Source organism: Bos grunniens, chromosome 3, assembly GCF_055505025.1.
Source record: "Bos grunniens cultivar Pamir isolate PY7600 chromosome 3, Bosgru_T2T1.0, whole genome shotgun sequence".
NCBI classification, from domain to species: Eukaryota; Metazoa; Chordata; class Mammalia; order Artiodactyla; family Bovidae; genus Bos; species Bos grunniens.
This window is the reverse complement of record NC_141167.1, coordinates 81022542-81047345: the sequence shown is the minus strand read 5'-3', so window position 1 is coordinate 81047345 and position 24804 is coordinate 81022542. Positions and strand designations below refer to the sequence as shown.

Genomic DNA, 24804 nt, shown 5'->3' with positions numbered 1-24804 from the left:
TAGTCAATGTTTCCTTAAAACATGAAATGCTTGGAATTTTAGCTAAATTCCTTTAGTTCTCTTATTTTATGGTTTATGAACTATGTGTTTTTAATGAAATTTTAAATGTGATAGGATTACCCTGAACCAAATAATCTTGTCTCACCATCTTTCTATATACTTCCTGAGGTTTATAGTCAAACTACAGTTAGTGCAAAATTATAATTAGCTCACTGACTAATAATAATTATTATTAGCTCACTGATGGCATCACTGACTCAATGGACATGAGACTGAGCCAGCTCTGGGAATTGGTGATGGACAGGGAAGTCTGGCGTGGTACAGTCCATGGGATCGCAAAGAGTTGGATGTGACTGAGAGACTGAACTAAACAGTTAGTGTGAAATTATTATTAGCTCAAAGAAGTAGAATAACAATGTGATAAATTATTTAAATTATTTTTTTTTAGGAATTAGATTTTAAAGGCATGACCTAGTTCATTACAATATGACTATATAAAGTTTTTAGAAGACTGGCATATATACAGTAAGTGCCAGTAAAATATTATTTATTATTATAACAATTAGAGTTATCTATTTTTTATAATTGTAGGAAATTATAATTTCTATAAGTATATGCATATATATTTATATTTATATCCAGTTGACAAATAACATCACAATTATTACTGTATGAGAAACTAAAATCACCAAAGAAGCTAAGGCCTAAGTTCCTATTCCAATTTTTCCCTCTTGTTTCTACCTAAGATATATTAGAAATTAAATTCCAGTACCTCAAGAAAAAGGAAGGTCTACATTACTTAAATACGTATGGAAAATAAAAGTGCAGAAGCCTTTTGATTGATTTCTCTTTCTCTTTACCTTTCTGTTGGTCTGTTCTCTAAGCATCAAGCCTAAACTAGTAGGTCTATTCTTGTCAAATAACACCTGGCTGAAAGGATGAATGAGTCAGCAAAGAATGTCACTTTCTTGTTTATAATTGTTCAGTGGCTTTTCATATCATTTAGAGTTCTGTAGGCTCCTAAGTGATTCATTCACACCTTTTGCCCCTTTTCTCTGACTTCATCAATGGCTCCTTGCTCCCTCTGATCCATAGGGCATAATTTCTGAACACATCAATCATGCTCCAGCCTTAGGGTCTAAGCATCTACTCATCCTCTTGCCTGAAAGGCTTTCCCTTAGATATCTCTATGCATTTCTTACTTTCTTGGTTGCTTGTTGTCTCGGTCTCAACAGCCCCTTATCAGCAAAACCTTTCATGATCATACTTTATAATATAGCACTCTGCCTTAGGAGTCTGGCGGGCTAGTCCATGGGGTCACAGAGGGTTGGACATGACAGCGACTGAACAACAACAAGCTTCTAAATATCTCTCCTAACTGCTTTGTATTCTTTCCAGCACCTATTACTTTCTGATACTATGTTTTATTTTCTCTTTCCTTCTGTGGAATGTAGGGCTTCCCTCATAGCTTGGTTGATTAAGGATCCGCCTGCAATATAGGAGACCTCCGTTTGATTCCTGGGTTGGGAAGATCCACTGGAGAAGGGATAGGCTACCCACTCCAGTTTTCTGGGGCTTCCCTTATGGCTCAGCTGGTAAAGAATCTGCCTGCAATATGGGAGACATAGGTTTGATCCCTGGGTTGGGAAGATCCCCTGGAGAAGGGGAAGGCTACCCACTCCAGAATTCTGGCCTGAAGAATTCCATGGTCAAAAAGATTTAGACATGACTGAGGGACTTTCACTTCCTTCCTTCTCTGAAATGTAAGAGAGCAGAGGCTTTGCTCTGTATCCACAGTGTCTAGAAGAGTACCTGAAAATATTTTTAAGTGGATGAAATAAATATGCTTTCTAGTACTTATTAATTCACGGAGTATAGATCATCTTGGCAAACAAGAAAGGAAGAGACCAGATTTGTTACATTTTTTCTAATTGTTTTTTTCTTTTCTTTTACTCTTTTATTATTATTTGTGGAATAATAATAAGAGCTGCATTGATAGATATCTTTTAGTAAGAATGTTTGTTATCTTATATTCAGTAAGAATACAAGATAAATATTTATTTTATACTTTTTGTGGTAGTGTTTATATAACTTTAGGCATTTTCTGTAATACTTGGTAAAGAGTTGTTGAATTAGTAGTGCATTCAAGTAACATAGGAATGCTACTCATTTTCTTACAACTGATTTCTTAAGCTGATTTTGAGACAGTGAAATATAAAGACTGTGTGGGTAGCAGTTCTGTCTGTGATTATGTGGGATTTCTTCATTTTTTTCCTTTGAGTTATAGTGCAGATGCAATCTCTGATGCATTTTTCAGTTAAACTAAAATTCTAAGCATTTTGGCAGTCTTCCTTTCCACACAAAATATTTGAGAAAGAATCATTAACTGTACAGAATGTTTGGAAAAAAAAAAAGAACAACTGTGATGAGAGTTAATGCCTTGGCAAATTCAGAAGTCTGAGTAACAGGAAGCATAGTTTTGCAATTAATCTTCTGATAATCTCTACTTTTTGAGAATGTTATCCCATGTTAAAGATTTAATGTCAGTCTTGTTCCTGGATATACAATATTAAACCTCTACCAGGATCCACCGTACTTTTCAGCAAAGATTTAATATCAAATATGAACAGAAGTTTTAGTGTCTAGGGAGACACTATATAATTTTGTTAAGCTATTGCTTTTACAGAGTCACATGCTGGAAACTGCTTCACTAAATGTGTTTTTCTTTCTCTTCTATTCTTTAAGTGTTCTACTCTTTAAGTCTTCTGACACTCAAGCTTTTTTGGAGTATATTTATGGAAAGATTACAAAGGGATTCTCCAGCAGCATTTCTTAAATTTTATATGTTTATACAGTTCATAAACATGTTTAGAAGTTTGAACTCAAAAGTGTGTTCTCTTGTAACTGGTATCAAGTACTGTAGGAATTGAACCTAACATTTGTGTATACTTACACTTTAAAAATTGTTTAAGTAGGTATTAGCTTTTAAAGAATCTGTAGGAAATTCGAGACAAATAATAATATTTTTAATTTACAGTTGTTAAAATTGAATCTTGTAATGGTGAATAAATTAATTGCCTGGGTATCTATTTATTGAACCACCTGCAATGTAGGAGACCTGGGTTCAATCCCTGGGTTGGGAGGATACCCTGGAGAAGGGAAAGGCTACGCACTCCAGTATTCTGGCCTGGAGAATTCCATGTACTGTATACTACACATGGTCACAAAGAGTTGGACCTGACTGAGTGACTTTCACTTTCAGTATTTATCAAACAGACATTTATTAATATTAATATGTGCAGGCCTATTCCATGGATTTGTGGAAACCTGGGAGAATGAAACAGACAGGTCCTTGCTCTCATGATGTTTATATTCCATTGAGTTTAGCTGAACAATATAGATTGGCTCATTATGAAGAGGAGCTACTGGGAGTTCCCTGGTGGCCTAGTGGTTAAGATTCTGAGCTTCCACTGCTGTGACCCGAGTTCAGTCCCTGGTTGGGGAAATGAGATCTCACAAGCTGCACAGTGCCTTCCCAGCCCCCTAGCCCCACCCCTATCCCCACCCCCAGCAAAAAAAATCAAGAGCCCAGAGTATAAACTGTGTCATCTAGTAGAAACCGCACACTTTCCTGGAAACTGATACATATCTGTACTGATTATTTGAATCCTTAAACACAGTATATGCATAAAAGGAAGGTACCTATTGTTATTTCAGGGCCTTTAAGCACGTGGTCTTTCTCTATTCTCTCATAGTCCCTATGAGTTCACTGTGGTTCCAGCAGGAAACTGAATTTTTACTGAGGTGATTTAGGAGGTGTGAATAAGGAGGGAGAGTTACCTGGTGAGCATTGCCTTTCCCATTTTCCATGATAGATAGCAGTACAGTGAGAGCTAGAGCCCTGCTCAAGTGCTTTCTGACAGTGGCAGTAGCTGTCAGGGTACCGGACTGCAGTGTCAGGCAGGAAAATGTCTGGTAAAACTACTCCACCCTCTATTCCCACCTTCCGAACTCCTAACTCCTGGTGGTCACTTCATGGTGTGTACTGGAAACCACCTGCAAGACAGTCTGATGATGTGTGTTGTGGGGTCAGACTCTTCAGGCACAGGCTGAGAGAGAGCAGCATGAATGATTAGGATTTGAGAGCCAACAAAGAATACTACGTACCTTTATATTTAAAAGAAAAATTAGACACTTTCTCATGATCTCATTTATGACAGGTCCTTCTAGATCATTCCTCTGATTTTCCCAGATGAAAGTTGTCTCATCCCCAACCTCTGCTGGCCCAATTTATTTTTTTCATAATTGGTTTAGTCCCTAAGTCGTGTCCAACACTGGTGACCCCGTGGACTGTAGCCCACCAGGTTCCTTTGTCTATGGGATTCTCCAGGCAAGCATACTGCCTGGAGTTGCCATTTCCTTCTCCAGGGGATCTCCTGGACCCAGGAATGGAACCTGGGTCTCCTGCATTGCAGATGAATTCCTGCACCGAAGGAGGATTCTTTACCAACTGAGCTACAAGAGAAGCCTGCTTTTCATAATTGGAATTCAGTAAATACTAAAGAAATATGTCTAAGTAATTTCCCTTACCAGGTTATACCCTCCCAGGTGGCACAGTGGTAAAGAATCTGCCTGCCAATGCAGGAAATGCAAAGGACGCAGGTTTAATCTCTGGGTCAGGAAAAATCCCCTGGAGTAGGAAATGGCAACCCACTCCAGTGTTCTTGCCTGGAAAATTCCCATGGACAGAGGAGCTTGGTGGACTGTAGTTCATGGGGTCACAAAGAGTCTCTGAGAGTAGGATCTGGGTCTGATTTTCCTTTTTACTTCTCTCTTGCCTGTCTATAGTGTCAGCATATTACTTTTCCTGAATAAATATGTGTTGATTAAAGGGTAGATGACCGATTGGTAGATAAACAGGGTGAAGGATTCTGAAAGTTATCTGGCTGTCAAATTTCTGTGTAAGTTACTGCTAAAAGTTATAGAAGAAATACATTTATTATCTGACTTATGATGTATCTGTGCCTATTAAAAAATTGTGTGTTATTTGTGCTTTTTTTTTAAGAAAAGAGTTTGGGGAGGGAGAAGCCTTAAATTTGTCTTCCAGTTGTAAGGCATGAAGTACCTCCTCAAATTAGGAATGCTGTGTAACAGATTTGCTTTTTTCCTTCAAGAGAACTGTGTAGTTCTTTCCAAGAATTCCCATTTCTTTTTTTTTTTTATGATCAAACTATTAAGGTTAGTTATTGTATTATATAAATTTATGACACCAGAAATACTTTTTTCAATATATATATTATTACTCATGTATCAACTTTACTCCAGATACATTTTACAAACAATAAAATCTTTTTATTTTTTTAATATAAATTTATTTATTTTAATTGGAGGCTAATTACTTTACAATATTGTATTGATCTTACCATACATCAACATGAATCTGCCACGGGTGTTTCTGGCTTTCACCTTTGACAGCATGACCCTCATCTTTGATTCTTCAGTGGACATATGTATAGATTGACTGTACTCTGTAGTAAGCAAATAAGTTTTCACAATATTACTGAAAAAATGTTTTTTAAAATTAAAAGAGTAAAAAGTATATATATATATATATATATACACATATATACTTAAAAAATCCTCTTAGGCTTATATATTTCATAAAAGGGCCAATTTTGATTTGCTAAAACTTCAATTCACTTAAGAAATATATCATTTATATTAGTAGAGCAGTGCAACAGAGTAGAAAAAGAAAGTATTCTTAAATGTTATTTATGGGACCTATTGCTTCTGCGACACTGTCATTGCATGCAGAACTATTACTAGAATAATAAATGTATCAAGATGCTACTACCAATGATTTCTTTTCATCCTTTTTCTCTAGAGTTAAAATTAGGTAACGAAAATGATGCTAAACTGATAATAAAAAAATGATAGCCAAATACCTAGCTGATTTGTTTGGGTTAAAAGAGTAAATGTGCCAGTTCAACTATTGAACTCTTTATGAAAGATTAAAACAGTCTATCATTTCTTTCCATATCCAAAAGATGATAATTACTTTAAAATAAATTCAAAATTTACTGCCAAGTCAAAGGCCATGAAATGTAAAGTAAATTTCAAATTCTACAGTTAACTTTGTGTGACAGCCAGTGAAAGTCATACCTGCTTGCAAATCCATATTTGACCTTTATGCTGATATTACTAATATGAATTTATTCTTTGAGTCTGTGCTAAAATACAACTTAAAAATATTAAATGATGCATAATGTTTCCTTTCATACAAATAATATTTTTCTCAGCTTAATTTTTAAGGTAAAGTCTCAAAAGATTTATATTTTGTTTTTAAATCCTCTGTTTAGATCTTTTAATGTTATCTTTAGTTACATTATTTGAACAACAGATGTTAGTAAGAAGTATCAGACGACTCTATTTTGGGAGGAAGATCAAATTTTGATTATGCATATTTAAAATATTCATATTTAATGAACATTTGAAATGAATAATTTTTTGTAATCTAAGGATTATCTCTATTTTTTAAGAATTGTAATTTATTTTGCATATGTTTTCTTAATTCAAGAAAGTATGTTTTTTACTCTTCATTCATATTAACATGAATAAATAAAATTAGGTATAGAATACAAAAATATATTTTTCTGATTTTATATATGTATATTTTTTAGTGTATAAAAACAATAAAACTTTTTCCTATTAGTTTTTTCTTTTCACTGTTGACATGAAGTAGAATTAGGATATAATTTCATTTATATTTTTTCTTTTTTTATTTTATTTTTTAACTTTACAATATTGTATTGGTTTTGCCATATATCAAAATGAATCTGCCACAGGTATACATGTGTTCCCCATCCTGAACCCTCCTCCCTCCTCCCTCCCCATACCATCCCTCTGGGTCGTCCCAGTGCACCAGCCCCAAGCATCCAGTATTGTGCATCGAACCTGGACTGGCGACTCGTTTCATATATGATATTATACATGTTTCAATGCCATTCTCCCAAATCATCCCACCCTCTCCCTCTCCTACAGAGTCCAAAAGACTGTTCTGTACATCAGTGTCTCTTTTGCTGTCTCGTATACAGGGTTATTGTTACCATCTTTCTAAATTCCATATATATGTGTTCAGTTCAGTTCAGTCGCTCAGTCGTGTCCGACTCTTTGCGACCCCGTGAATCGCAGCACGCCAGGCCTCTCTGTCCATCACCAACTCCCAGAGTACACCCAGACTCACGTCCATCGAGTCAGTGATGCCATCCAGCCATCTCATCCTCTGTCGTCCCCTTCTCCTCCTGCCCCCAATCCCTCCCAGCATCAGAGTCTTTTCCAATGAGTCAACTCTTCGCATGAGGTGGCCAAAGTACTGGAGTTTCAGCTTTAGCATCATTCCTTCCAAAGAAATCCCAGGGTTGATCTCCTTCAGAATGGACTGGTTGGATCTCCTTGCAGTCCAAGGGTCTCTCAAGAGTCTTCTCCAACACCACAGTTCAAAAGCATCTTTGGGAACTTTGGGAAAAACTCTTTGGGAACCCATGGCAAAATCTGGGAGATGGTGAGGGACATGGAGGCCTGGCATGCTGCAGTCCATGGGTTCCCAAAGAGTTGGACATGACTGAGTGACTGAACAACAGCATTGATACAACTAGGAGTTGTTTTAACTTTTTAAATAGTGTAATGAAAGTGTATTTTTAAAAATCATAAAGTGGATATTTAAACTCTAGCATGCATGTATGCTAAATCGTTTCAGTCGTGTCCGACTCTGCGACCTGATGGACTGTAGTCCGCCAAGCTCCTCTGTCCATGCAATTCTCCAGGCAAGAATACAGGAGTGGGTTGCCATTTTCTTCTCCAGGGGATCTACCCAATCCTGGAATCAAACCCTCGTCTCTTATGTCTCCTGCATTGGCAAGGAGGGTTCTTTACCACTAGAGCCACCTGGGAAGCCAGTATAAATTCTAGCATAATTTGATTTGATAAAGTTGTTTAAATCCCTGGTAAGTTTACTTAAAAACTCAATGCTTTCAAATTCCTTTGCCAACTACTGAACAACAAAGGCCTTTGCCATCTGCCTCTATAGCTGTTGACCTTCAACAACCCCTGAGGGAGTTCAGGGTGGAGTGAGGCACTCTGTGCTCCAGGGAATCTGGTGGGGCAGGTCTTTAGATAGTTGGATGTTTTTAGGAACAGATTTTATGATCTCAATACTTGCATCTCCTCATACCTAGAGAAGCACTAAATCCCTTCATGGTTTTACATCAGATCTTCATGACTAACAAAAAAACCTTTTGTAAAATGAGTGCTTCATGGTATTGAACTCCCCCTTCACCAAAATGTTATATATTGTCTTTCCCCCACTGCTGCTTTGGAGCAGTCTCTCAGAGCTATCTGAGATGCTGCCTCCCAGGCTGCAGTCCTAATTTTGCCCCAAATAAAACGTAACACACACATACATGCACACACATACACACACACACACATACACACAACTCAATGCTTTCAAATTCTTTATTTATACTTGGAGACAATAATTTTTCTTTCTTTTTTTTTTTTTTAAATAATTCTTTACTTTCTGTTACCCCCAGTGCCTCAGGGATATTTACACATGATGATACTGTCCAGGTGCATTATAACCTATGATTACCCGGAATTCTAGCTACTTGTCATATCAAATCAGTCAATACTTCTACAATATCTACTTAATACCAGTCCCTTGACATAGTTTGATATTACCCATATCATGAACAAACAAAAATACTTGTTTTGAAGTGCTATTCTTTATTCTACTATAGATAATACTTGCAAGATATAAACAGCTAGTAATTATCAATCTATATTCATTTTCTAGGACTGCTACAACCAAATACCACAGGCTGGGTCTTAAAACAACAAAAATTAACTTTTTCACAGTTCTGTTTGTGTTGATTCTTACTGGTGCTTATAGCTTAGTTTGGCCACAGTTACATAACCTGACAGTTGGCATGTCAGTTCAGTTCAGCTCAGCCGCTCAGTTGTGTCCGACTCTTTGCAACCCCATGAATCGCAGCATGCCAGGCCTCCCTGTCCATCACCAACTCCCGGAGTTCACTCAGACTCTTGTCCATGGAGTCAGTGATGCCATCCAGCCATCTCATCCTCTGTCGTCCCCTTCTCCTCCTGCCCCCAATCCCTCCCAGCATCAGAGTCTTTTCCAATGAGTCAACTCTTCGCATGAGGTGGCCAAAGTACTGGAGTTTCAGCTTTAGCATCATTCCTTCCAAAGAAATCCCAGGGTTGATCTCCTTCAGAATGGACTGGTTGGATCTCCTTGCAGTCCAAGGGACTGTCAAGAGTCTTCTCCAACACTACAGTTCAAAAGCATCAATTCTTCGGTGCTCAGCTTTCTTCACAGTCCAACTCTCACATCCATACATGACCCCTGAAAAAACCAGACCCTTGACTGCTGCTGCTGCTGCTGCTGAGTCGCTTCAGTTGTGTCCGACTCTGTGCGACCCCATAGACGGCAGCCCACCAGGCTCCCCCGTCCCTGGGATTCTCCACGCAAGAACACTGGAGTGGGTTGCCATTTCCTTCTCCAATGCATGAAAGTGAAAAGTGAAAGTGAAGTCGCTCAGTCAGACGGACCTTTGTTGCCAAAGTAACGTCTCTACTTTTCAATATGCTATCTAGGTAGGTCATAACTTTTCCAAGGAGTAAGCGTCTTTTAATTTCATGGCTGCAGTCACCATCTACAGTGATTTTGGAGACCCAAAAAATAAAGTTTGACACTGTTTCCACTGTTTCCCCATCTGTTTCCCATGAAGTGATGGGACTAGATGCCATAATCTTCGTTTTCTGAATGTTGAGCTTTAAGCCAACTTTTTCACTCTCCACTTTCACTTTCATCAAGAGGCTTTTGAGTTCCTCTTCACTTTCTGCCATAAAGGTAGTGTCATCTGCGTATCTGAGATTATTGATATTTCTCCCGACAGTCATGATTCCAGCTTGTGCTTCTTCCAGCCCAGTGTTTCTCATGATGTACTCTGCGTATAAGTTAAATAAGCAGGGTGACAATATACAGCCTTGACGTACTCCTTTTCCCATTGGAACCAGTCTGTTGTTCCATATCCAGTTCCAACTGTTGCTTCCTGACCTGCATATAGGTTTCTCAAGAGGCAGGTCAGGTGGTCTGATATTCCCATCTCTTTCAGAATTTTCCACAGTTTATTGTGATCCATACAGTCAAAGGCTTTGGCATAGTCAATAAAGCAGAAATAGATGTGTTTCTGGAACTCTCTTGCTTTTTCGATGATCCAGCAGATGTTGGCAATTTGACCTCTGGTTCTCTGCCTTTTCTAAAACCAGCTTAAAGAGAAGTTTCTTAAAATGAAGACTGACCTTTTTCTAAAAACAATCCTTAATTATCATTTGACTTCATAGACTTAAAAGGTTGATCCTCCATCTTTCTCTCTTATTATGTTTCTCAGCCAAACAAATGCCTTTTCCTCCCTACTCTTGCACATACCAGAAACTGAAAAACTGCCTTCCATTACTCTCTAATGCACTTTCTCCTTCTCTCCTTGCATATCGCATCCCACTCCATCGTCAGCATCCAGTCAGTTCCCAAATTTCACACGTTTTCTCTAATAAACTGTATTATCTTTTATATCTATCTTTTATTCCTAGATATCTTTTATATCATTATTTTATTCCATAAGGGTTTCCCTGGTGGCTCAGTTGATAAAGAATCTGCCTGCAGTGCAGGAGAACTGGATTTTTTCTCTGGGTCAGAAAGATCCCCTGGAGAAAGAAATGCAACCCCCTCCAGTATTCTTGCCTGGGAAATCCCATGGACAGAGGAGCCTGCTGGACTACAGTTCATGGGGTCGCAAGAGTTGGACACGACTTAGCAACTAAACCACCACCACCACCATCCTTTATTCCATTCCTCCTATTGCTGCCTTAGTTTAGTTTCTCAATGCTTAACTGCAATGGATTCTTTATTGATTCTTATGCTTACACACTGGCTGCTTTCAAATCAGCCTCCCCCATGTTGTCATAGCAGTTTTGTTAAAATGCAGCATTGATCAGTTTACTCCATGGTTCACAGTCTTTGAACAACACTCTGTAATGTTTAGATTTCAGCTGACACACAAAACCCTTCTTAAATTGGTTCCTCCCTTAGTGTTTTTTTGTTTGTTTTGTTTTCTTTCTATCTTTATCTTTTATACCTCAATCTTCAGTACTCACTATCACTGTATAGAGCCATCCCTCCAACTAGACAGCACTGTATGTACTTTTCTAACTTTGTCAGCTTCATGCATCCAAAGTTTTAAGATGCTTTTTCTGTTTAATGCTATTTCTCTCTCCATCTTCTTCATCACCCTAACTCCTATTTGCTTATAACATACAGTTAAGATTTTCCTGAGAAGCATTTTATAAATGCTTTAATTCCCATTGAGATAGCTACATGTTGGAAGTAATGGAAGTAAGAATGTGCTTCAGGAAATATGGAGGCTAGCTGATTTTATAGAATACAGTTGCAGCGTGTGCTTTACTCTAGGCTTAGGGGAGATGAAACTTCTAATTTTCGAAACCTTTGAAATTAAATGAGACACTAAACAACAACAACATGTATATGCATATACAACCAAAAATAACAAACAATAATTGTTAGGATATATGCATTATATTTTAGCTTTGAAATGAGGATACGCTAATACTTACATAATTTGTTGTGATAAAAATGTGTCTGAATCCTTTTGCAATGGAAGTTACATTTAGAGGAACCATATCTTTATAATTTCTATTCAGTTTTCTTACATTTATTTTGCTTTCCTCCTCCAGGATCATCCTGTCTATAGACAAATGCTCTAGCATAGACTCAGACCTAGTTGGCACAGCTGTAGATAGCAAGGTAATTGCATCAGCTCTGCTTTAATTTTGGCTTTGTGGGTCGTTAGAGGAGGAGGATGTCTTTTTCATATGTTGTGTGCAGCAGATGCCAATTTTACTTGGTAACTTCACCTTTTTCCAGTTGTGGAAGTTTTTATGACTATTGAATCTAAGTATTTATGGTTCATTCAACCTGTCAGGATGCTTTTGTTTGTCTACAGACTGTCTCATAACATGTCATATGATTACCATAAAACACTATAAAATACCTTCTGGGAAAAAGAGCACTATAGGTTTTTAACTGAATTTTCCAGTTTCTTCCCAGTAGTATATTTTATGGCTGAATATCAAACACCTGAATAAAGAATTTATAGTGGAAATAATGGCAGGATTCCATTTAATGAAGTGGAGTGCCTTAACTAGAATATTTAAGTACTTAGAAAACCAGTATTCTAAAAAATATGCTATTAAAAATACCATATGCCATACAACAGATGACTTTTTTGTGTTTCAGGAAAAGCTGCATTTAGTTTATTACATTATCTGTAAGTTAAGTTTGAAGTTTTAATTGCTTAGTTGTGTCCGACTGTTTGCGATCTCATGGACTGTAGCCCGCCAGGCTTCTCTGTCCATGGAATTTTCCAGGCAAGAATATTGAAGTGGGTTTCCATTTCCTATTCCTGGGGATCTTCCCAACTGAGGGGTCAAACCTATGTCTCTCGAGTCTCCTTTATTGGCAAGAATATTCTTTACCACTGCACTGCCTGGGAAGTCCAAGTGACTTGCATAATTCTGAGTAATTAATGACAAGGCTGGGGTTCAACAATTAGAATTTCTAATTCTCTAAGATGACAGTATTCAAGATGTACTGAATGATGTCTTTTTTTTAAACAGCAGAATGAAGAAAATTCAAATTTCTCTGTTACTAGTTGTTTGTTGTTCATTTGCTAGGTCATATAAGACTCTTGTCGACCCCATGGACTGAAGCATGCCAGGCTTCCCTGACCTTCATTATCTCCCAGAGTTTGCTCAAACTCATGTCCATTGAGTCGGTGATGCTATCTAACCATCTCATCCTCTACCATACCCTTCTCCTTTTGCCTTCAAACTTTCCCAGCATCAGAGTCTTTTCCAGTGAGTCAGCTCTTTGCATGAGGTGGCCAAGATAGTGGAGCTTCAGCATCAGTACTTCCAGTGAATATTAAGGGTTGATTTCCTTTAGGACTGACTGGTCTGATCTTGTTGCAGTCCAAGGGACTCTCAGGAAGTCTTCTCCAGCACCACAGTTCGAAAGCATCAGTTCTTCAGTGCTCAGCCTTCTTTATGGTCCAACTTTCACATCCATACATGACTACTGGAAAAACTGTAGCTTTGACTGTACACACCTTTGTCGGCAAAGTGATGTCTCTGCTTTTTAATATGCTGTCTTGTTTTTGTCATAGCTTTCCTTCTAAGGAGCAAGTGTTACTGGCTGCAGTCAGCCCTGCAGTGATTTTGGAGCCCAAGAAAATAAAATCTGTCACTGCTTCTACTTTTTTCCCCTCTATTTGGCATGAAGTGATGGGACTGGATGCCATGATCTTAGCTTTTTAGTATTGAGGTTTAACCCAGCATTTTCACTCTCTTCTTTCACTCTCATCCAGCGGATCTTTAGTTCCTCCTCACATTCTGCCATAGAGTGATATCATCTGCATATCTGAGGTTATTGTTCTTTCTCCTGGCAATCTTGATTCCAGCTTCTGATTCATCCAGCCGGGCTTTTTGCATGATATACTCCGCATATACGTTAAATAAGCAGAGTGGGTTGCCATTTCCCCACCCCATGGGGAATCTTCCCAACTCAGGGATCAAACTTGTGTCTCTGCATCTCCTCTATTGCAGGTGGATTCTTTACCTTTGAGCCATCGAGATTACATGCACTTATAAAGAACTTTCTGAATGAATGATTGAATAAAATGACTAAGTAACTGAAGAATTATAGCTAAATCTGACTGTGGAGAAATTTCTTAATTCAACAAAATTTATCTTAATGATTATCAAGCATTGTAATATGTCATGTTAGTGAAAATTTTATTGGCAGATGTGTGTTTTTGACATTTTAATTTTAGTAATTTTTCTGTTGCTAATGAGACATTCTAGATGCAGATCTTAGTACTTGGCAGTGTTCACTTAAATGTTAGGATGTTGAGCAAACAAGGATCAGACAAAGATGAAAAACACTGGAAATGAGACATCTATGAAGGGCACTGAAAAGCTTCTGTATAATCTTGGGTATCTATGAGGCCTGTGTGCATGTTCAGAAAAGACCTGAAGAGACCCTAATATCTCAAATATCACTGAGCTTTAGGATCTGTATAACAAAAAATGAGATCTAAAGCATAGTTGTAAACTGTTGAAATATTAAAGGCATACTCACACACAAATACACACTCAAGACTCTTGGCAAATAGTGAAAGTTTTTTAAGGAACTCTCTGTTCAATCATTTATTCATCACTAGCCTAGTTGAGTTGGAGAAGGCAATGGCACCCCACTCCAGTACTCTTGCCTGGAAAATCCCATGGATGGAGGAGCCTGGGAGGCTGCAGTCCATGGGGTCACTAAGAGTCGGACACGACTGAGAGACTTCACTTTCACTTTTCACTTTCATGCATTGGAGAAGGAAATGGCAACCCACTCCAGTGTTCTTGCCTGGAGAATCCCAGGGATGGGGGAGCCTGGTGGGCTGCCATCTATGGGGTCGCACAGAGTCAGACATGACTGAAGCGACTTAGCAGCAGCAGCCTAGTTGAGTAGAGTCCTCAGTGGACACAGAAAACACAAAATATTGAATTATAGAATTACTTCAAAAGATCACTAAACAAGCAGCAAAAATAACTGCAAAAAGAAATATCAAGCATTGAGGGGAAGGCATAATGGAATACGGTTTCCAAAGGTGATATTTAAAATATGCAATTGTCAAGAAAAAATTATGAGACAGGCAAAGAATCAGAAAATTATGTCCCATACAAAGGAAAAGCAAATCTATGTCCTTGAAGACATGACAGATATTGGGCTTACCAAAGACTCTAAGTCAGCAGGTATGAGTATGTAAAAAAAAAAAAAGAAACAGCTAAAGGAAACCACAGCATAAGAACTAAATGACAATATGGAAATGATGTTTTATCAAATAGAGATAAATAACAGTTGGATTTCTTTTAAAAGAATAAAACATATCTGGAGTTGAAAATCAATGGAGATTCCTCAGTATGAAGAAAAGAAAGAATAAACTTGAAATAAAGTTTATAGAGTATAAAAGACCTGTGGGACACCATCAAGCAGAGCAACAAAGACATAATAATGAGTCCATTTATTTGAAGACATGATAAATAAAAAAAGCTAGTCACAGAAGGCTTCGTGATGTATGAAATAAGCAGTGAATGTCATTGGTTGTGGTGTTTCTTTCAGAGGTGATGACAGTTTCTTAAAATTAGATATTGGTGATGGTTGGAAAACCCTGTGAATGAACTAAAAACACTGAATTGTACACTTCAAAAGAATAAATTCTGTATATAAATTTTATCTCAATAATGTGATAGAGATGAAAATATGGATTTTTCAGCCATTAAAATAAATGCTAATTTTAAGAGTAAGAATATAGAGTGCTTTTTAGACAGAAGAAAGCAATGCAAATAGAATTAACTACCACACTACAGATAGTAACCATGGTATTTAATGAAAATTTGTGGGCCAGAATTAAATAATTTATACTCTTTTCTGGGTACTTTTCACATGAGTTTGCTTGTATCTTTTAAGTTATAAATTTTACTCTGCGTTTTATTACAGTTTTAACTCTTAACCATTATATTACACTCTCCAAGGGCAAAGATTCTATCAAGTTCATGTTTGCACCTCACATGATACTATGTTCAATGTCTTGTGTATTGTACCTTTTCAATCCACATTAGTTGATGAATAAATGAATGCTGTGGCATAAAAGTGCTGTGAATTCTTTCCTAGTACTCAGTTTTAGAGATGTCTAAAATTTTCATCAGGCTGTAAATAACCTATGCTAGTCAGATGTAGAGAAAGCTGTAATAACTGGGAAATTATTAAAAATGAAATCAGGAGTTTTGTGAATCAGACTCATGTTCTCAAACTTACAGAAACTTGAATTACCAAGTCAAATGGATATTAACCCAGACATTTTCCCATGCCTGGGCATAATTCTGAATTAATATGATCATGACCCATAGATTTATATCAAACTAGCTTCATGTTGAATTAGACCTATGTGGAAATATTCAGATGACTTCAAGAGCAAAATATTTTATTTTCCTCTTGTTCATACAGCTTCCAGAATGTCCTGAAACTAAAACTCTTTAGCTAACCCTACTATTATTTCTAATTTTTATTTTATTACATTTTAATTTTTTAAAATTTATTTTTCATTAATTTTATTGGAATATATTAAGATCTGATTTGTTAAATAGTTGTGAATTTCTCACTCAATCCTATAAGACTGCTTTCAACATTGAAATGTAAGTGATTTTTCTTCTCAGATATTTGAAAATGAAAAACACTATGTCTTGGGTAAATCTTGCTCTGGATGTGTGTGTATTCGAATATGCTAAGTAACCATGTTTGTTTCTTGGCAGGGGGACATCCAGCAATTGTTGATCATAGGTGACCCCAAAGCAGCATATGACTACTGTGAGCATTACAGTCCAGACTGTGATTCCTCAGCTCCCGAGGCTGCTCAGGCTCAGGAACCCCAGGTCGACGAGGTGAGGTTTTCTCATTCCCATGGTAATGACATAGTTTGCAGTTTCAAGTTGTATCTCTGTTTATTCACTTTTAATTAAACTATATCTTTTATTTAATAGTGTTTTAATGAGTGACTAACACTCACTCTTTCACTAATATTTCAAAGATCTAATTTGAAGATTTTTGATGTTTGTTTCAATATTAAGTATTTTGTTACTTAATTTCTTAGAAATAGAGATAGTTCCCTTATATAGTGTGTTGCTGCTGCTAAGTCACTTCAGTCGTGCCCGACTCTGTGCGACCCCATAGATGGCAGCCCACCAGGCTCCCCCATCCCTGGGATTCTCCAGGAAAGAACACTGGAGTGGGTTGCCATTTCCTTCTCCCATGCGTGGAAGTGAAAAGTGAAAGTGAAGGTGCTCAGTCATGTCTGACTCTTAGCGACCCCATGGACTGCAGCCTCCCAGGCTCCTCTGTCCATGGGATTTTCCAGGCAAGAGTCCTGGAGTGGGGTGCCACTGCCTACTCCGATATAGTTTGTAGAGGAGGATATTTTACCTAGGGGGAGATGAGAAAAGAGATAATTTCTCCAACACTTATTTTTTTCTTGTTACTTTTATAATTAAGGCAGCCTCAAGACAAGGATAATATTTTCTAGTGTACTTGCCATATCTTCAAGCCTTTAGCAATTCCTGTTGATCGCAATGGCACCCCACTCCAGTGCTCTTGCCTGGAAAATCCCATGGACGGAGGAGCCTGGTAGGCTGCAGTCCATGGGGTCACTAAGAGTTGAACACGACTGAGCGACTTCACTTTCACTTTTCACTTTCATGCATCGGAGAGGGAAATGGCAACCCACTCCAATGTTCTTGCTTGGAGAATCCCAGGGACAGCATAGCCTGGAGGGCTGCGGTCTATGGGGTCGCACAGAGTCAGACACGACTTAGCAGCAGCAGCAGCAGCAGATGAAAAAGGGATGTTAGTGCTATCTTAAAGTTTTCAGGCTGTGCTGAATATTTAAAGACTTTTTTTTTCCATTTCTTACAAGGTTATGCTACAATGATGTGTAAGTTTTCCTTTTCTTGCACAAGACTTGATACAAACAGCAATGGAATGAAAAGCAGTATGAACTGATTGCAGTAACTAAATGTTCATATACTTTGATTAATAGTGCATTACTTTATTTGAAACTCTGGTGTGAAACCATTTTTCCAGGCTATTTTTGCAAGAAAATTCACCATAATGAAATTTGACTCTATTCTCTCTCAGATAAAAAATATGTACATTTAAGTTAGCCATAGCCATTTTGTCAGACTTGAATATCCCAAAGAAAAAAAATATAGCACAGTGTACCTTTTATGCAAATTTTTAGGTAAAATTTGTTAATGTGGATTTTCTGGAAATTAAAAAGCAAATTCTGGAAGGAGTTGAGTCTTTAGTTGGCTGCAAAACTGTATTTCTTAAGGTGGGAAGAGTTTAAAATTTTAGAAGATGGGGTGGAAGTTTATAAACATCAAGATTATCCTTATCTTTGAAAGTAACTCAAATAGCTTTCTTCTTGACTTTTAAAATACTATGAAGTACAATCTTTTGAGTTTTACTATTTAGAGAAGGTTAATATCTTATCTCTTAATTTTAGTTTGCTGTTATTTCTGCATGTGAATTACATTTGTGTTTTATTAATTTTTGACATTACTTTTCTTTTTAAGGTATGTTAGTGAATTCTGTTGCACTGACTTTTTCCATAATTTAATATTAATGTTTTTTTTGAAACAGAATAAAGCTTTAAGAAGCTAAAAGGAAAGCAAATATGAGAAAATAAAAGAGAAATTACTTGGATATTTGTGTTTGCTTGTCTCCCAGTTCTCAAGTGCTTCATTCTTTTTATTCCCTCATGATTTATTAAAACATTCTAATATATTCAGGTTTAGTATTTTTATATCTTAGACACTATGTGGGGCTCAATATTAAAATTTATAACATTTAGTATATATGTTTAAGACAGATGAGATTTATTAATATTTTGCTCCTGTTTTAAGAAAGATAAGACTTGTCCTTTTTAGCAACAGATATGGCTCTGATTTTTGGAAGAATGAAGGTATGCATTCTTATTATATCACCTTGAGCTGTTTTATTCCCATGTTTTAATGCTATTATGTCAGGTAAGCTGAGTTATTTTAAGGCAAAATAATATTTTTAACCATTTTTATCTTAAATTCATTAAAAAGTAGGTGTTCCATTTTTTACTTTAGTTGTTGATTCATAAATTTAACATTCTGCTGGTAAGTCAAATTTGTTTCTACTAGAAGCATCTGATGAGGAAAAGAATGCACTGCTATGATAAGGACTGCATGAAAATCTTGTTGGGTGATCCAGTAATAGCATTTCTTAGCTTCTATATTGAATATGTCATCTTGAAAAATTTTTTTGAAGAATTAGCTCTCACTTTTCCCAAACAATGCTAAATTACATTGATATTTCAGTGATAAACATCTTTTTTACTAGTATGAAAAACACCTGGTTAATAGAATTGTAAGCCACCCTTATATTACTTTTGAACTATAGCCATTTATGTATCATTATATTACAAGTATGCATTTTAATAATTGTACAGCAGATATTTTGCCTATGCAAAATACAAATGTAATGTTACCAATGAATAAAGAACGTATAGTGCAAAATAGAGCATCAAACATACATGTTGTACTTTATATTGCTTAATTTTCCATTAATAAATTTGTGACAATCATATATTATCATTCTGATTTGGATTAATAAATATGTCAATTTATTTTATAAATTAACTCAAGTATGTTTTCTTCAACTTGTGATTTTGTATGGTTCATATCTTCTAAAGAGCATATTTTAATTCATTCTTAAGATTCAATTTTTATGTGTTTTATGCATCATTGCATCATAATCAGAGTGAAATGTAAAATGATAGATTTAAATATAGTCTTAATATGAAACTATTATTCAACTTGAACCTCTGCAATACCATTTATATAGCGAAGTAACCAATATTAAAATTATGGTGGTTTGGGAATTTTTCCACCATGTTAAATAATCCTTCTATCTTAATTAGAAAATTGGATGTTAAATCTGCATATGGTTCTTTCTTAATATATTGAATACAGCACAGATTGCAATGTCCTATGTACAGTAGGGAATTAACATTCTTATTTTTCATATCAGTATAAAACATGAAAAGGAAGAAGCAGCAAGAGGAAAACACTGTTTTATAAAGAAATTTATTACCTTTAATATTTTGCACTTAATATTTACCAGATATCCTAGTTCTCATAGATGCACACATATTTGCTGATGCCACTATTTTTCTAACAACTTGAATAAGAAAAGACTTAACAAAATGTCCAGAAAAACTCCCTTTCTCCTCAAATGTTTTAACTTAGGCTAGGCAACTCCCAAATCATAGGTGAAATTCTATCACTGCACATTTTTTTGCTCATATTCATTTGATTAATTATAACTAGTTCTCTCTTCTTTACCTGTCTTTGAGGCATCACAAAATTCTGCAGTAAAAAGGGAGAATTATTTCCAAAAGTAGATTGTAAAGCTACATGTAGACCAGCAAATTCCTACATGGGTCAATACCCACCAGAGGGGATGTTGTTTAAAGAAATAAGGAGGACAGAAGCAATGGTTCTTTTGTTTTTTTTTTTATTTTTAAACTTTACGATATTGTGTTAGTTTTGCAAAATATCGAAATGAATCCGCCAAAGCAATGATTCTTTTCACTGACTTCTGGATGGCTCTAAGAAAAGCATGTGCGTTCATGCCTAAGGTAGTGAGCACATTACCTCCTTCATTATTCCACCACCACAGCTAGTCCATGTGGAAAAAGTTAAAACAGAAGAGAGAATTATGGAGATTAGAACAGGTTTCCTCCTATAAGGAAAAAAAAGAAAAACATGATATAAAGATAGTAAAGGTAACTGGCTATTTTGAATATCAGACTTCATTCAAGATGCATTTAAGATGCATTTAAATTGTCTATTTTTACAATCCTTCTTGGCTTTACAATCCTTTTTGCAATTGGTTTGTAATACGTTTCATTATATGTCTTTATGAAATTTGCCTTCATTTGCATTGCTATAGCTAAGACCGCTTATTAGAAGGTCCAGTGATCACAAGTCTCTAAAAGACATGATGTGAAGAGTTATTTTTCTGGTGCATTGAAAGGGAACCATTGGCAATTTTAAAAGGCCAAGAGAGGTCCACTTGGGTTATAATTGAAATTTTACCAAATACTTAGGGATTTCCAAATAGACTTCTTTTGGCATATATGTGTGTGTGTATACATGCACACCATATGTATATATGTACCTAAGTATATATATACATAAATATACTAAACATAATACATGTATATACACATACACAAATGTATGTATATGTATACATAAAGATATTATAAATAATATATACATATATATTAGCATTTTAGCTTATTGATTTGCTGCTTAATAAATATTTTTGTTATATATGACCTTAGTAGATTTAGAGTTACTTTGATTAAAACCAATAATATATGTTTAAGATTAAAATTTCAGTAGAGATATTTGGCTTTGAAGGTGAACATGTTTTCCTCATAATTAAGTATTAATTGTTTCTCTCATCCCTTTATTGAGAAACATACTTTTCTCTCTTAATTTTTTTAATAAAAAACAATCTAGTATTCCATCTTTCAATTTGAGTTACATTTACATGTTTTAAGATACCCAAGTGTTATGCTCTTTTTCAATAGAAAAAACACAATATTTGTAAAAATTGATACAGTGGGTTAAATATAAACAGATCTAATTTTGAATCTTTTAATGGTTCACAACTGTGCTCATTTTGATCTTAATTTTATAACAAATTAGTTATTTCTGAATAGATTTTAGATTTTTTTCCCATTGGTTCTATTATTCCAAATAGAATATAGAATCATTTCATGTTCCTTCTGTTCCCTTTCCTTCCTCTCCCCTTTCCATCCCACAACTCATTTGAAAATTCCTTCATACTTGGGAAGACTATTTTTAAACATGCAGTTCAATGGAAAAAAAAAGTACCCATTGAAATTGCTATAAATAAAAGAGGTTTGTGTAGTAGTTTTTACAAATTAAAATTAACATGAATATTTAACAACTATGAACAACTATGTCCAAGTATGTAACTGCTATGTTTGAATTAATATTAAGAATTAAAAGTTTGAATTAATATTCTAAACTTTTAATTTCCTCACACTCCTAACCACTGTTCTGCTCTTAGAAAACCTGCTTTGTCAGTTTTTTATTATACTCTGTATATGATAGTATTACTTCTTGTAACACAAGTAATATTTAGATAACAGTATTTCCTTGTCTCTTAACTTTGCCAGTAAAAGTTAAGAACATGATTCCCTTTTTGTTAATAGTATTACCAGCAACTAACAAAATTGCCTGATATTTTTTCCTTTGCGATGTAGTATGCACCTGAGGATATAATGGAATATGACTATGAGTATGGGGAAGCAGAATATAAAGAGGCTGAGAGTGTAACAGAGACACCCACTGTAACTGAGGAGACAATAGCACAAACTGAGGTAAAAGCAAAGTAGAACCTTTGTGTGTGGTGTCCTGGTGTTTGTCAACCTGTGGTTCCTTATGTCCACTGTTCCTCAGACTTATCGTCGGTCTTTCATTCATCTCATTTCTGTGACCCAATAACTGATTTTTATTTGACAGTAGTAGCTGTCCTGAAGGAATGATGTTTGGTTTGGTTTGCTTATTCTTCCTTTCATCCATGCTCTTCATTTCCCTTTTCATTTTATTTATGTTTTCCATTCCATCTTTCACCACATTTTACAGAAAAAGAAATTCAGTTTCAAAATGAAGATGAAGACAGTGGCCACTAATTCAAAGAAAAAGTCCAAAAAGTTTACACCCCCTAAATCTGAAAAATTTGCATCCAAGAAGAAGAAAACTTATCAAGCAGCAGCAATGGCCAAGCTAGGGGTAAAGGTAGCAAAGAAAAAGCAATCAAGATCTCTCCTAGATAAGCTGGAAGATCTCTGATGATGAGTCATTCCTAACCCAACTAGATAAATATTCATTTGGCTAATACAATATCCTAATTAATTATGCTTTCCATAGATTTTGGATTACCTTAACATTTTTACTAATTACTTTTCTTTTGAATTCACTATTAGGCAAATATTGTTGATGATTTTCAAGAATACAACTATGGGACAGAAAGTTACCAGACGGAAGCTCCTAGGAGTGTATCTGGATCAAATGAGGTAATGCTCATAGACAGCATTAAATCGCAGTTCAAATTTTTTAAATGTGCAGTATTCCTTGATATATTTTACTCTGGAAGAATCTATAACCTCTGAAAAACTTGATGTTTTCATTCCTTTACGAAGTAAGAGAAACAATAGCACTGGCTCACTATTACTAAAAACAGTTCATTTAAAATTAATCCCAATTCAGGTTTGCATGACTCTGCTTCATGCAAATGCTAAATTGATCAAACTGAATTGGCTGCCATCTTTTTTTATTGCTCCTGGGATAGAGCAAGCTTCTCAAAATGTGATTAAGGTTACTCACAACATGACCTTACTGTGAGGAGGAAAATCCTCCAAAAAAAAAATTGTATCATCAAATGATACAATTAAAATTTACCCCATCTGACCAATAATCATGCATTTTTATGACACAAATATTTTGATAAAATATAGTCTTACTTGATTTTAATGTCTGTTTACATTTTCAAACTTAATATGGCTAAAATAATATATCTTAACTTTTCCCAGTCCTTTCTATGAAAATATTTAAGTATATTCAGGTACAAATTAGAACAATCTTCCTGAATTTCATATTATGTGTATATTCCAATTATGAGAAAATAAGTATACAATTCAGTTTAACTTTGTTAAATTTCTTCACACCTGGTATGAGGATTAACTGAATCATTTAAATTAATAAAAATTTGACATCACATGTGTCCCAGTGGGACTTTACATGAAAACACATATTTTAGAATAATATTTTAGGGTAAAAACAGATTTTAAGTCCAAATCTTGTCCAAGATAATCCAAATTAATCAAGCTTATCATTTTCCAAAAATGGTTAAGATGTTTATTTATATGCTCAAATTCTTTCAACTTTTTATCTCAGAACTGTGAGCATAGTACTATTCTGATTCTGGATAATATGTACTCTGTAATGATAGTATGTCCTCATTGTCTAAGAATACAAAATATTATGGTTATTGGACATTTTATTTTAGTTAACAATTGCTGAATTAATCATTAACCACTTTTTTCATTCACATGACTTCATGTAACATACTTATTATTAAGTATTATTCTATTATCTAGATTCCCTATGTCATAGCAAACAAGTTATTTCAAGATGAAATTTAAAAGTAGCAAGATACATTATTTGATCTGAACTTCATCAAAATCATAGCATGACCAAAAATTACCTAATGAATGTTATTCAGATTTATGCTATTAATGAGGACTTATTTATAAAAAGGAAATTATACTAGTGTTATTTTTCTATATCTCTGTGAGTAGTTTTGATATATCACATTAGAATCTTGATATAATTTTTACTTTTAAGTGAATAGGCTCATACTCTTTATGAGACTATATAGTGATCTATTTAATTGTATTGAATTCTGAGGACTATAATTTATATTTGCTTTAAAGAACTCTTTGTGATATAATGCTCACTAAATACTTGGAGCTTGGAGTAAATATTGCAATGATAAATCTCAATATTGGCATTAATATTTTACTTTTGGATTGAGAGTCAAACTTACATAGCTTTCCTGATAGAAATTATATTTCAGTATGAGATTCTTTGAGATCTGAAAATTAAGTTAAGCTTTAACTAAATATTGCATATATATATTATTTGAGTCAAATTATAAAGTAGATATCAAATTGCATAACAAGCTTTTCCCAATGAACAAGCAAATACACATGTTGAATCTATGTGAATATTTGCAGTTTATTGACAAAGGTGCTTTGAAAGCAATATTTTCTTGTGCATTCCAATGTACAAAAATATTCCTTTCAATGATGTTAAAGGCTATCTTTCCCAGCCTTCAGACTTGCTTGAGTAGTACTCAAACCACTTCCCATCACATGCCATCAAACTGTATTTGCAAATGCTTACTTTGCT

At 35.3% G+C, this 24804-nt stretch overlaps 1 protein-coding gene across 3 annotated transcripts in view; it reads left to right on the top strand.

The window, feature by feature from the left end:
* Nucleotides 1–24804, top strand: part of COL11A1 (collagen type XI alpha 1 chain) — a 225292-nt gene that overhangs the window by 51438 nt on the left and 149050 nt on the right. For 2 of the 3 annotated variants that reach the window (XR_015161606.1, XM_086394454.1), the window contains exons 5-7: nt 16516–16644; nt 22095–22211; nt 22818–22907. Coding sequence is in view for 2 of the 3 variants with exons in the window: in XM_086394454.1 (XP_086250580.1) it covers nt 16516–16644; nt 22095–22211; nt 22818–22907 (336 nt within the window). In the remaining variant the exon portion in view is untranslated. Of the gene's footprint in view, nt 1–16515; nt 16645–22094; nt 22212–22476; nt 22630–22817; nt 22908–24804 lie in introns of all 3 variants that reach the window. The other variant, XM_086394456.1, reaches the window with a different exon arrangement.